Below are 13445 nucleotides of genomic sequence, written 5' to 3'. Positions count from 1 at the left end.
AGCTTGGGGAGCCCTGCAGGCGTGCCTTCCCCTCTGTTCCCGGACCTGTCCTGAAGGCTTGCGGTGGGAGGAGGGCTTTCCTCCCCACCGCCAACATTCAGAATGCTCTTCTGAATGTTGGCGGTGGGGAGGAAAAACCCTCCTCCCACCGCAAGCCCCGGGAACAGAGGAGAAGCGCTGCACGCCTTCTCCTCTGTTCCCGGACCTCCCGCTGCAAGCCTTCAGGACAGGTCCGGGAACAGAGGAGAAGGCGCGCTGCGCTTCCCCGCTGTCCCCGGAGATTTCCCTATGGGCTTTCGTCTTGCAAAGCAAGCCCATAGGGAAATTCGTCTTGCGAAGCCGCTAAAAATCGGAAAACCCTTTCGTCTTGCAGGTTTTTCGTTTAGCGAGGCATTCGTCTTGCGGGGCACCACTGTACAAGCATATAATAGAGATTTAGATAAGATACACTCAAGTTTCTTGAGATGTATCCTGGGGCTCCCAAGTTCAATCAAGTATGAAATTATGTGTGCAGAACTAGGTATATGATGGAATACTGGGTGAGGGCAAGCACTATAAAATACTGGTTGTGTTGCCATTTCCATTGCCAGCCTTCAAGTCTGCTTTCTGACTTACTTAAGGACTCTTATAAATCCAGATGGTTCCAACACTTACATAGCAAAATCAGATCTATTGGTATTGACTTGGAACACTTGTATAATTCAAGTGAGCAATATAAACGGCCTCGGTCCAGTATACCTGAAGGAGCATCTCCACCCCCATCGTTCTGCCCGGACACTGAGGTCCAGTGCCAAGGGCCTTCTGGTGGTTCCCTCGCTGCGAGAAGCCAAGTTACAGGGAACCAGACAGAGGGCCTTCTCAGTAGTGGCACCCGCCCTACTGATGTCAAAGAGAAAAACAACTACCAGACTTTTAGAAGACATCTGAAGGCAGCCCTGTTTAGGGAAGCTTGTAATGTGTAATAGACTACTGTATTTTAATATTCTGTTGGAAGCAGCCCAGAGTGGCTGAGGAAACCCAGCCAGATGGGCGGGGTATAAATAATAAATTATTATCGTTATCGTCATCATATTCCAATCAGATTAAGGGATATTGAAAAACAAAACAGTGAGTCAGCTATAAATAAAATTTGCTCCCCCCAAGTTTTATGGTTTAAATACAACAGGTAACAGGGTTGCTTATATTTCAAAATTAATAATTCCAATCCAACGCAGGGCCTTTATGTTAGCCTGACTGAACCTTTTCCCCTCAGCGTTTGTCAAGGGCAGATATTTAAACATCCCCAGAAACAATAGATATTGCAAATGCTTTTTGAATGTGCCAGACACAGTAGAACATATTCTTTCTACTCTCCATTGTACAACCAGCTACGCAAACGTGTTATCCCCTTTTTTGAGTAGTCTAACATCAAGGCACAATGAAAATATCAGATTCTATCTGTCTGACATTAACCCGGAAGCAACTGCAAGGATTGCTGAGTTTTTTATCATTAGTACCTCTCAGAGTGGTGAATGGCACTAATTAACAGGAAGAAAGTCCAATGAAAATCATCATTATTACATATTTTTAGATGGCTGTTTATTTGTATATATTTTAAAAATTATATATATGGATGTTTTATGATGGCCTATATTTGTAATGGGGGGCGCGTGGGACGCTGTGGGTTAAACCACAGAGCCTAGGACTTGCCGATCAGAAGGTTGGTGGTTCAAATCCCCTCAACAGGGTGAGCTCCCGTTGCTCAGTCCCTGCTCCTGCCAACCTAGCAGTTCGAAAGCACGTCAAAGTGCAAGTAGATAAATAGGTACCACTTCAGCGGGAAGGTAAACGGCATTTCCGTGCACTCCTCTGGTTCACCAGAAGCGGCTTAGTCATGCTGGCCACATGACCCGGAAGCTGTATGCCGGCTCCCTCGGCAAATGAAGTGAGATGAGCGCTGCAACCCCAGAGTCGGCCACAACTGGACCTAATGCTCAGGGGTCCCTTTACCTTTTTATATTTATAATGCCTAATAAAGGTTTGGTGAAGTAAGCAAGCATGTCACCATTACAATTGCTAACTGCACTTACTGGGCACTTTTCAAAACATAAAAATAATCTGAAAACAACTTTCAATATATTAACACAGAAACACAGGACAATGAAGTCGTCAACTTAGGAGTGGGCAAACATATGTTTGGAAAATATATGTAAAAACTAATAAAAATGTATACAGTATTAAAAAACAACCTTAGGAGTGGGCAACTGACTTTTTCTTTCACACATCTTGAATGCCACTGGGTTCAAGGAAGGCGTGGATGCAGTTCCTCAGGTGTAAAGCCAGAGGTTTGCTCATGTTTTCCAGTGCCGGTTGTCAGCTTGTCAACACTCAGAAGAAAAGCGGAAGTTTACTCATCCTGGTTGTGGGTAGCAAATGAGATGACTTGAAGCCGGCACACCAGGAACATAAAATACCGGGTTTTTTGCTCTATAAGACTCACTTTTTCCCTCCTAAAAAGTAGGGGGAAATGTGTGTGCGTCTTATGGAGGGAATGCAGGCTGCGCAGCTATCCTAGGAGCCAGAACAGATTCCTCTTGCTGTTCTGGCTTCTGGGATTCAGAATATTTTTTTTGCTTGTTTTCCTCCTCCAAAAACTAGGTGCGTCTTATGGTCTGGTGCGTCTTATACAGCGAAAAATACAGTAGGTGTCCAGGGTCAGTCTTTCCTCCACTCAAACCCCACCTCATCCTCCTAGTATGCAACACACAACTTTAGAACAAAAAGTGGCTGATGGAAATTACCAGGGCGGTGACTGACCTTAGCTGGAAGGATTTGTGCAGGATTCTGTACTGCGTAGGGAACCAGCCATGCTGCCTCCTGTCGGAATGAGCAAGCTCTCAACCTACAGAAACATTACTTATGTGGTGCAATAGGAAAGTAACCAAGTATGAGCTGCGCAGTGTAAGGGGGTGTGGGGTTGTGTGCCCCCTCCCATGTGTATACCCATTTCCTCCTGAAGGGTGCATCATTCTGCATCTGTTCAATTCCGTCTTTGAGACTGGAAAAGGATTTCCCTTCCAAGTTCACGAACGCCCATGAGTGGGATTTGCCTTCCTGCTATGGCTCGCTTGAAACGTTTGGTATCATTTGCTATAAACTCAGGATCTACGAAACGCCTCCTGGGTGCTTGTGGGATACTGAGACAGCATGCACAGTTTGATCTGTGCAGAGATAATTCCGTGGAAGTCAGCCCTGTTTGGAATGATTTTGGTCCTTCCACAACTTTTTAAGCAACCACTTTGCAATAGGTAGGCCCCCAGTCACAAAAGTACCGTATTTTTCGCTCTATAAGACACACCAGACCACAAGACGCACCTAGCTTTTGGAGGAGGAAAATAAGGGGGGGGGGGGAATCTAAATCCCAGAAGTCAGAACAGCAAGAGGGATCGCAGCGAAAGCAGCGATCCCTCTTGCTGTTCCTGGCTTCTGGGATAGCTGCGCAGCCTGCATTCACTCCATAAGACGCACACACATTTCCCCTTACTTTTTATAGAGCAAAAATACGGTAATTAGACCGGAGGGGCAAGAAGTGAGAGCTGTGGTGCCCAGTGTTCTACCATCATCACTAGGCTCCTCTCGTGTAAAAGGCCTCAATGTTTTATGAGTGCAAAGTGAGGGAAAGGGCTCCAAGACTAAAACCAAAGAGGGCAGATACTGCACTATACAGAAAACAAGCAACCACCAAGTGCAAGAATGGCCCTGAGAGATATCAGGCAACAAAGAGCTCCACGGTTGCACTGATCTAAGCCCTGGAAACGTGTCAAGAACTCAGTGCTGTGGGTGAAAATGCTAATGTCTGAAGATCATATCAACAGCATTTTGCCATATTCCCAACGGAGCTTGGCCTGCCAAAAATGGCTTGGCAGGCCAGCCTCAGAAGTCTGGCAGGACTAATTGGGCCCGTGGGCTAGAGATTCTCAATCACAACTTTAGCATATATAGAGAAGTATCTAATGCATAGGAAGATCTTCCAACAATAATTTTCTGGAAAAGCCACTTCACCGTTAGTAAGCTCTGCGCCCTTAGCCGTCAAACAGACAAGGGCAAATGGAGTGCAATAAGCAATGCTGTGAATCATGTTAGCTCCTTTATGATATTGGAGTTGGCGTTGGGGCAAAGCAGGTGAGGTGTGTAACACAGAAGGAGGAGAAGCGAAGAACAAAGCTGCAATACAGGAAAGTAGTATTCCCTCTCCAAATCCTTGCAGAGCAGCGTGTTTTAGTGGTTTGGTTAACCAGGCAGGATGCATCATGATTTGGCAACCTCATGAAACACCAATCCAAACTTGAATTAAATCTCCAATGGGAAGTTCAAATAAAAACGAAGCGTCATTCAATTGACGCTGCTGCAGTCTCCACCTCTCCTCTCTCAGTGCAATCTCAGAAAGAGCAGGCAAAGGTTTGGTAGCTGAAGGGACAAGATGGTGCATTGATTCAGTCCAAGAACCAATACTTTTGTCAACTCCTGGACAAGACAGACCTCCTTTCCAACTCACTGAATTTTGCAACTCGCCACATCTTTCTGAGTTCTCACTACGGATATGAGGGGAATGAAACGAAACTTGGAATTTTCCAACTGCTTTTGCAAAATCCTCAGATTCCATCTTCAGGGTCAGAAGCCACTTTCTACCTTCTGATCTAGACAGTATTATCAAACTGTACAGCTTACATCCAAGTCATCGTTTTGGTTCTCCAAGCTGCAAGAAAGCTGAAGTGAAAAAACTTAAGAGGAACCAAAAGGGCAACGAAAGCTACTCAGGCATGAAAAACATCACATGGGCACACCCTGCAGCTGGTGGGCACATTAAGAAGCGGAACAGCTAAGCGCTGCTGTGCATGAGTCAAATTTGCAAATGGTAATAACTTTGCTAACTGCAGCTCGCTTAGCCATTAAAGATGGAAAAAGAGAAGTCCACGTATATTGATGGCGTTTGACACTTCAGGGCAGGGCTTCTGGATGGGGATGAACTGTTGGTTTATGTTTCCTTCACTGAGCAGCAGCTGGTAGTCACAAGACTATGTTTTCATTCCACAGTCAAGTTACTATTGGATTCCCACGGGAAAGGGAGACGGGATGTGACGTACACCTGTTTCCTGTTTCCTTTGTTCTGTCGTTCTTTGTTGGAGTTGCTCTCTGCTTCTCACAGAGACAAGATGTATGTTTGTATGCTCTCTGCATAGCTTAGGAATAAAGCTTTCGCAATGTAGCCATACCTGCCTCATCCTTTCATTGCGGACACTGGATGTACACTCTGCTGGGCTCGATCCAAGATGAGCCGTATCAGCTCGGTGAGCGGAATTTCTAACATGAACTCCCTATGAAGGAACAAGTGCATATCTCCTGGATACCTCATCATCGTTGTTGCTGTTGTTATTATTTACTGAATTTGTATACCGCCCTTCATCCACAGATCTCAGGGAGGTTCACAGAACAAAGATACTTTAAAATACAGAATAAAACCACCAAGTACATAATAACAGACCAAAAACTAAACAAGACAAATAACAAAACAAAACAATAACTCCCACCCACCCATTTTAAAAGGACATTCGATGTCAATCAGTCAAAGGCATGGTTAAAGAGGAACGTTTTGGCCTAGCGCCAGAAGTGTATAATGAAGGCGCCAGGTGAACCTCTCTGGGAAGAGAATTCCACAGACGGGGAGCCACTGCAGAAAAGGCCCGTTCCCATGTTGCCACCCTCTGGACCTCACATAGAAGAGGCAAGCAAAGAGAAGGGCCTGGGATGATGATTGCAAAGTCCAGGTGGATTTATCTGGGGAGAGGTGGTCTGTGACATCTACTGATATCAAGGTACCTTGGAAATATCAGCAACCTGCCTCATGGTTAAGGCTACACTGAGGGTTGTTAGAGAGTAAGCGCAGTTAAAAAAGCAGAGACATCACCTTGCCAACAAAGGTCCATATAGTTAAAGCTATGGTTTTCCCAGTAGTGATGTATGGAAGTGAGAGCTAGATCATAAAGAAGGCCGATCGCTGAAGAATTGATGCTTTTGAATTATGGTGCTGGAGGAGACTCTTGAGAGTCCCATGGGCTGCAAGAAGATCAAACCTATCCATTCTGAAGGCAATCAGCCCTGAGTGCTCACTGGAAGGTCAGATCCTGAAGCAGAGGCTCCAATACTTTGGTCACCTCATGAGAAGAGAAGACTCCCTGGAAAAGACCCTGATGTTGGGAAAGATGGAGGGCACAAGGAGAAGGGGACGACAGAGGACGAGATGGTTGGACAGTGCTCTTGAAGCTACCAACGTGAGTCTGACCAAACTGCGGGAGGCAGTGGAAGACAGGAGTGCCAGGCGTGCTTTGGTCCATGGGATCACGAAGAGTCGGGACATGACTAAACAACTAAACACCAACAACAACAACATGATATACAACTCCCATCATTCCTCACGACTGGCCATGCTTGCTGAGGCTGTTGGCAGTTGTAGTCCAACAATATCTGGAGGGCCAAAGGTTCCCCACACCTAATATATAGCCATGGGGTCATGAAGAGTCGGACACGATTAAATGACTAAACAACAAGAAGTGCACCCTCACTGCAAGCAAAGGATTATAAACAAGCTTACAGAGCTCGCCATTATAAAAAAATAGTGGTAAATTTATCAAGGAACATGCAACATACGAGAAAATCTGCATGCAGATTCAAGTTCTGCATGGGAATTGAGTTCTCTATGAAGCAGCTCTAAAGTGTTTCAAAGCACAGCAGTGAAAAAAGTGAAAACAAAAGAGGAAGTCCACCCCACCCTTCTCCATCCAACTGTGCAGATCTGTCATATGCTTGAATTTCTACTCGGCTATCACTGCATGGACCCCATGACATGCAACATGTGTCTAAGAGGCAGAACAATTCAAGCCACTGATGCACTGTGCTGGAGAGGGTTTGAATAGCGCAGATGTGTCCCTCTGCCCAGTGCTGCGGGGGTACAGGAATCCCACTGGCAAGGGGCACCTCAATGCACTGTCTGAACAGCAGGTATATGGAAGTTACCTACAGCGGCATTCCCATCAGCGGAAACCCCTGAAACAGCATCAGGAGGGCCCACTGTAGGATCTGCTGAATCCTGAGCCAGCCCCAATGTCACTTGTGATGGCAACACCACCAATCTAGGCCATCTTGTTGCACCAGCATGGAAGTTTAAAAGAGGATTAGACAAATTCACAGAGGATAAGGCTATCAATGGCTACTAACTCTGATGGCTATGTTCTACCTCCACTGTCGGAGGCAGTACCATTTTCTGGAAACCACTAGAGGGAAGAGTGTTGTTATAATCAGGTCCTGCCTTGCTGTCCACAAGCATCTGATTAGCCACTGTGATAACAGGAAGTCGTACTAGATGGGTCTAATCCAGCAGGGTTTTTTATATTCACTGGTTGCTACTTAATTCGCACACCACAGTAGCCTCTCATTCATAAGAAAAAACACCAGGGCTTGTGCACATTTATGTGAACAGCCAATTTTAGAGCCAGGTAAATGGAACGAAAAGACTGATTAGTAACTTGCTAGTACTGTAGTACATCTCCCAAAAAAACAGTGACACACTCTGCAGGTCACAAACGTGCTCAGGTTAATTTGGGTAAGACACAGTCCTCCCGAAAGCAGTCACGACTTACGTGTGCCTCTCTTGATCTGTGCTCTCATATTCCAAGAAGACAATCAGGCGGGGGTAATGGCTGCAGATTTCACCATTCCCATTGTGGATCACGCTGAAGCAGTAGTCCTTGCCGAACAACTCAAGACAGCATTTCTCAATGCGCTCTATCTAGTCAAGTCAAAGAACAAACCAACAGTTATTACAGAATTATTGTTATTTATACATGGGGGTAACGTTCTTGGCCACCGTGCACATCAGCAAGGCAAGTCTAAGTCCCTTCCAGTCCGTTCTGCCCCTGCCCCACCCACTAACAGCACGCATGTCAGCAGCCACACATGTGCTGATTGCGCACAAGTGGGGAGTTGCCTGTACTGTGATCCAAACCAAAGGTACGTTGTACAAACACTGTATATATGGGTTAAATAAATGCAAGTATGGAGCAAAACATTTGATCTTAAGGAAAACTTTGCATCTCCAAAAATCCAATAATGAGATCCTCTGTATAGCTGGCATCTATCCCATGGACTTGCAGCATTTAAAATGCTTATCATTAGAATTCTGCTATCTGGCAACCTTTGGACAGAGGAAACACAAGACTCGCAATGTTCACCACGTGAGCATTAGGTTACTCTATAAACGAGGCCAAGGTGCACCAATGAAGCACATCCAACCCACAAAGGCCATGCAGAATCCGATTGTGCACTTGGGAGTATAGACATGGAGCAACCAGGGATGCTAGGATTGTCTACTTGTGTTAGGGAAGTTATAACTTCATGCAACACAGTACCTTCTCTCTCCACCCCACCTTCCTTTCCTAATCTGTTTTCCCATGGCTTATTTTGCAATGAAGCACCATACAAGAAACCCAGAAAATCCCCATATAAGGATTCGTTTTAAAACAACTGCCCTAAAATAAGGGAGGAGCTTTGCAGTATTAACAGGGATCATGTAGGGATCTCTTTTAATGGACAGGGATTTCACGCTGCAGAGAACAGATGTTGATTCACCTATCCACTCTTTTCAGCCAAAGCTTGGCTCCAAAATTGGTTCACAGTAAATTACAAATTGACCCAACTACAGGTAACACTTCACGTATCAGACAGAGTGGACTGTAGCGCAACCGAAGCTTACGCCGTGATGGATTTGACACATCTTTATAAATATGCCCTCTTTTGCTGCTAATACGGCCTCCTCTCTGGAAGGCAATTAAAATGCAACACAAAAACACTTCTCACGATTTTTTATCTTTCTTTTTGTTGTGGTTTCCCAACGCTTTTAGCAGTTCTTATTTTTATCTGTAAGCGAGTGCCTTGAACCTGCTGGGTGGAGGAAAGGCAAGAGTATAAAACCCAGGGTGGTTTTATAATAATAATAAAACAAAACAACAATTCTCAGCTGCGTCTGGGTTGCAGGCACGGCAGAGGAATGTCCGGCTGCCGTCCTGCTTATGCCTTTGATGGTCGGTGAGTAATAATAATGATGAAAAGGCATCTCCAAGCTGGAAGAAATTGTTCACCAGTGGGAGTTTTTTTGTTGTTGTTGTTTTTGTGCCAGTCATGCACTTATCAGAGGAGAGGGATCAGTAGCAACCTGGGGGGACGGTTTAAGGCAAGGGCCGTGCAGAGCGGGGCTGAACGAGGCAGGCCCAGCCCACCCCTCAGGCTCACCTTGGCGTTGCTGCCGGCCCCGCCGCTGCCGCTGCCTCCACCTGCAGAGGTGCCTCCTCCTCCGCCGCCTCCCCCGCTACTGCCCCCTCCATCCCGGGCCCGGTACTGTGCCCTCGAGAACTCCAGCAGCAGCTCCGCCAAAGCGCGCTCCCCGGCGCCGGGCCCCTGGAGGGAGGAGGTGGGGTCGCCCGGGGCTCCTGCCATCCCCGCCCCGCACTCACGGGCCCGAGCCCCGGACTCGCCGCCCCTGCAGCGCCAGCGCCTTCTCCATCCCAACCGCCTTCCGCTTCCGGGAAAGGAGAGCGATGCCGTCATTACAGCGCGACACGAGAGCGAACACCACCACCACCACCGGCCGCCCGGAAGGGATACCCCTTCCCTATTGGCCCGAAGAGAGCGCGAAAACACCCCCCCTCCCTCCCTCTCTGTCTCTTCCAGGGGAAGAAAAGGAAGAAGCGGAAGGGCGGGGCTTAAGGAGGAGGAGAAGATGGGAGGGGGCGTGTCCGCAGGCGGGGCTGTGTGGGCGGGGCCGGACTCCGGCTCTGGGAATTGCGCGGCTGCGAGCCAATGGCTGCGTGTGGAACTTTGGTGGCAGCGGCGAGGGGTTTTTTTGTGTGCTGTCGCGGGCGCGCGCGCGCCCAAAGTGAAAAGAGGCTGCAGGATGGAAGCTCTGGCCACTCACGTGCACGTGCAAGTGGATGAGTTATTTATTGATACTACTAACAATATTGAGTGATGTATGGAACTGAGGGCTGGACCATAAAGAAGGCTGATCGCCGAAGAATTGATGCTTTTGAATTCTGGTGCTGGAGGAGACTCTTGAGAGTCCCACGGACTGCAAGAAGATCAAACCTATCCATTCTGAAGGAAATCAGCCCTGAGTGCTCCCTGAAAGGACAGGTCGTGAAGCTGAGGCTCCAGTACTTTGGCCACCTCATGAGAAGAGAAGACTCCCTGGAAAAGACCCTGATGTTGGGAAAGATGGAGGGCACAAGGAGAAGGAGACGACAGAGGACGAGATGGTTGGACAGTGTTCTTGAAGCTACCAGCATGAGTCTGACCAAACTGCGGGAGGCAGTGGAAGACAGGAGTGCCTGTCGTGCTCTGGTCCATGGGGTCACGAAGAGTCGGACACGACTAAACAACAACAAGAAGAGAGAGAGAGAGAGGCATGCTGGATTGGGCAGTGGCCCATCTAGTCCAGCATCTATTTCTCACAGCAGCAGCCAACTAGATGCCTATGGGAAACCCATAAGCAGAAGCCGAGCTCAGCAGCACTCTCCCCTGCTTGCAACTGGTATTTAGAGACATATACCGGTAGCCTCTGGCAGTGGAGTCTCTCCTAGCCCTGCCTGAAAAGGTTGGGGGTTGAGCCTGCAGTTTTCTGTGTGCACAGCAGATGAACTATTGCTGAACTACGAGCACTGCTCCTGTTATTTAGAGGTATACTGCATGTGAATCCAGATCACCATGCGGATAAACTGCAGCTCTTGATCAGACCCTGAACGGCTGGACCCCTGCATCAGTTCCTCAGTTTCTGATCCTGTAAATGCAGACCACCAGGGGGCTCAATAAATTCTGTTATTTGCCGCCTGCCATGGACAGCAGGAATTGTCAAGCATAAAGAGCGGTTAGGCTATGTTCAGTTTGGCACATCACAGCACCCCAATCCATGGTACATCCAACTTTAAAACTAGCTAAACGTGCAGGCATTCAGAGGTTCTCTCTCCATGTTGCTAAACAGTTTCAGCTGCTGATTTCTGCAGTTTGAGGTGCAATTAAAGACACAGAAGCTGGTCAGTTGGCAATCTTGGCATTTGATATCATGGACTCTTGTTTTTCCGTTGCCATTGAGCTATGTGATTAAGATTTATTCCCCCTCCCCAACACCTGTGTATTTGTAAGTTGTGGTCAGAGTGCCTGGGAGTAAAGGTAAAGGGACCCCTGACCATTAAGTCCAGTCATGGCTGACTCTGGGGTTGAGGCTCTCATCTCGCTTTATTGGCCGAGGGAGCCGGCGTACAGCTTCCAGGTCATGTGACCAGCATGACTAAGCCGCTGCTGGCGAACCAAAGCAGCACACGGAAACGCCGTTTACCTTCCCGCCAGAACGGTACCTATTTATCTACTTGCACTTGATGTGCTTTTGAACTGCTAGGTTGGCAGGAGCAGGGACCGAGCAACGGGAGCTCACCCCGTTGCGGGGATTCGAACCGCCGGCCTTCTGATCGGCAAGTCCTAGGCTCTGTGGTTTAACCCACAGCGCCACGCGTGTAATTGTAAGTTGTGGTCAGAGTGCCTGGGAGACCAGCATTCAAATCCCCACTCAGCCAGGAAGCCCACTGGGTGACACACACATGCAACACTCACATCATGAATCTGATTAAGACAAAGGTGGGGACCTTTTTCAACCCACATTACCCTCCAAGTGTAACTGAAAGTGGAGAATCACCACACCTTCTCCAAACATCCTCAAAGGGGATTTTCACTACTGGGCAATCCAGGGAGGTCTTGTTAAAGAGGGCATGCACCATGGCCTCCTTCGAGGCAGATGGTACTTTCCCTCTTCCTTGGACCCATCCAGTCAGTTCCCTACAGCCAGGCCTAAGGAACCACACTGCTTCAAGCACCTTATCTGAGAGCCAGTGTGGTGTAGTGGTTAAGAGCGGTAGTCTCGTAATCTGGGGAACTGGGTTCGCGTCTCCGCTCCTCCACATGCAGCTGCTGGGTGACCTTGGGCTAGTCACACTGAAGTCTCAGCCCCACTCACCTCCTTGTTTCCCAACATCAGGGTCTTTTCTAGGGAGTCTTCTCTTTTCATGAGGTGGCCAAAGTATTGGAGCCTCAGCTTCACGATCTGTCTCCTCCAGCGCCATCTCTCTTCTTACGTTCCCTGAATTCTCCTTAGGAAGCTGACCTGCAGTAACTGACCACCCTGCTTTTTCTGGGGGAATGGCGAAGGAATATAGCTTTGCCTAAGATCTCCCCATCCTTTAATACAGTGCTGGTTTATACATGTAAGGCTATCAGCAAGGGCAGTGCTTGCAAGTGATGGAGGCCAGCAACCCACTTCCTGATCTCTGGTACTTACGCTGCTGCAGCCGCTGCTGCCGCCACCACCACCACTGCTCTCGGGGCTATCCTAGCGGCTGCCACCCGCTTTTGTCACATTGCATTGTGGAGCAGCTTCCCTTTCAGAGACCTGACAGGGTCAGCTGTTTCCCCTCTGAGCTACGTGCTGAAGTGCTAGCCAGTAACACGGCTCAGCAGAGCGTCCCGCAGGGTGGTGGAAACCAGACAGGCCGTTTTGCCAGGCCTTTTCATGCCTCAGCAGGCTTCCAGTTCCAGCAAGCGGGCTCACAACGGAAGTGGAGCTCAGTCTCTGCAAGGAAATAACAAGATCTCTGCGAACTCTTCCCCATTTCTCCTTTCCATAGCCTTCAGCAGGTGTAAGATATTTTCTGAGGTGGAGAAGCAAATGCCAGACACATGCCCAGTAAGTCAAAGGGCCTCGTATCCCAAGCCAGCCAAGTTATTGTGGCACCTGAAGCAGGAAAACCTGACCCTTATCTCTCTTTTCCCCCACCTCCCTGCTGTAAAAATAAATAAAAATACATTGAATTATGAGCTGTCTGAGCAAGAACGTTACTTGCCCCCAAATGGAAAGAAGTCCCAGCAAAGGAAGACGTGGCGAAACTTACCAGAAGAATAAGAAATCACGATAACAAACTTTTTGTAAAAGAATGGAAATGGTTTATTGAATATTTACAGATAAATTGTAAACAGATAAAAACACTGGCAGGATTCTTGTAATAACCTGCAGCTACGTAAGTGTGTTTTTTTTGTGTGTGTGTGTGATAAATAAATGAGTAAGTTGTGTTAATTTGGATATGCAGAAAATATTAAAAATAAATTTAAGGATCCGCAGAAAGAGGGGGAAGGAAGTCAAGTTTTAAAATGTCAATATGACTGTAAAATCAGTGAAATGTATATATCTGAAAAGTATAAATAAAATTTAATAATGAAAAAACAATATGAACTGTTTGCTACCCAATGACAGGGCCAGCACTGAGCAGATAGCTGTACACACCATGCATTTAGAGCAAAAGCCCCAAAGAATGCTG

General features: G+C 47.5%; 1 protein-coding gene across 3 annotated transcripts in view; it reads right to left on the bottom strand.

Moving 5' to 3' along the window:
- Positions 1–9699, bottom strand: part of MTMR14 (myotubularin related protein 14) — an 88186-nt gene extending 78487 nt beyond the window's left edge. For 2 of the 3 annotated variants that reach the window (XM_083601096.1, XM_083601097.1), the window contains exons 1-2: positions 9322–9699; positions 7674–7822 (exon numbers count right to left, since the gene is read on the bottom strand). In XM_083601096.1, coding sequence (XP_083457222.1) covers positions 7674–7822; positions 9322–9636 — 464 coding nt within the window. In that variant the 5' untranslated portion in view covers positions 9637–9699. The remainder of the gene's footprint in view (positions 1–7673; positions 7823–9321) is intronic. The other variant, XM_083601098.1, reaches the window with a different exon arrangement.
- Between the last annotated feature and the right edge of the window lie 3746 nt (positions 9700–13445).

Source organism: Podarcis filfolensis, assembly GCF_964270895.1.
Source record: "Podarcis filfolensis genome assembly, chromosome: 2".
Lineage (NCBI taxonomy): Eukaryota > Metazoa > Chordata > Lepidosauria > Squamata > Lacertidae > Podarcis > Podarcis filfolensis.
This window is presented reverse-complemented; position numbering and strand designations above follow the sequence as displayed.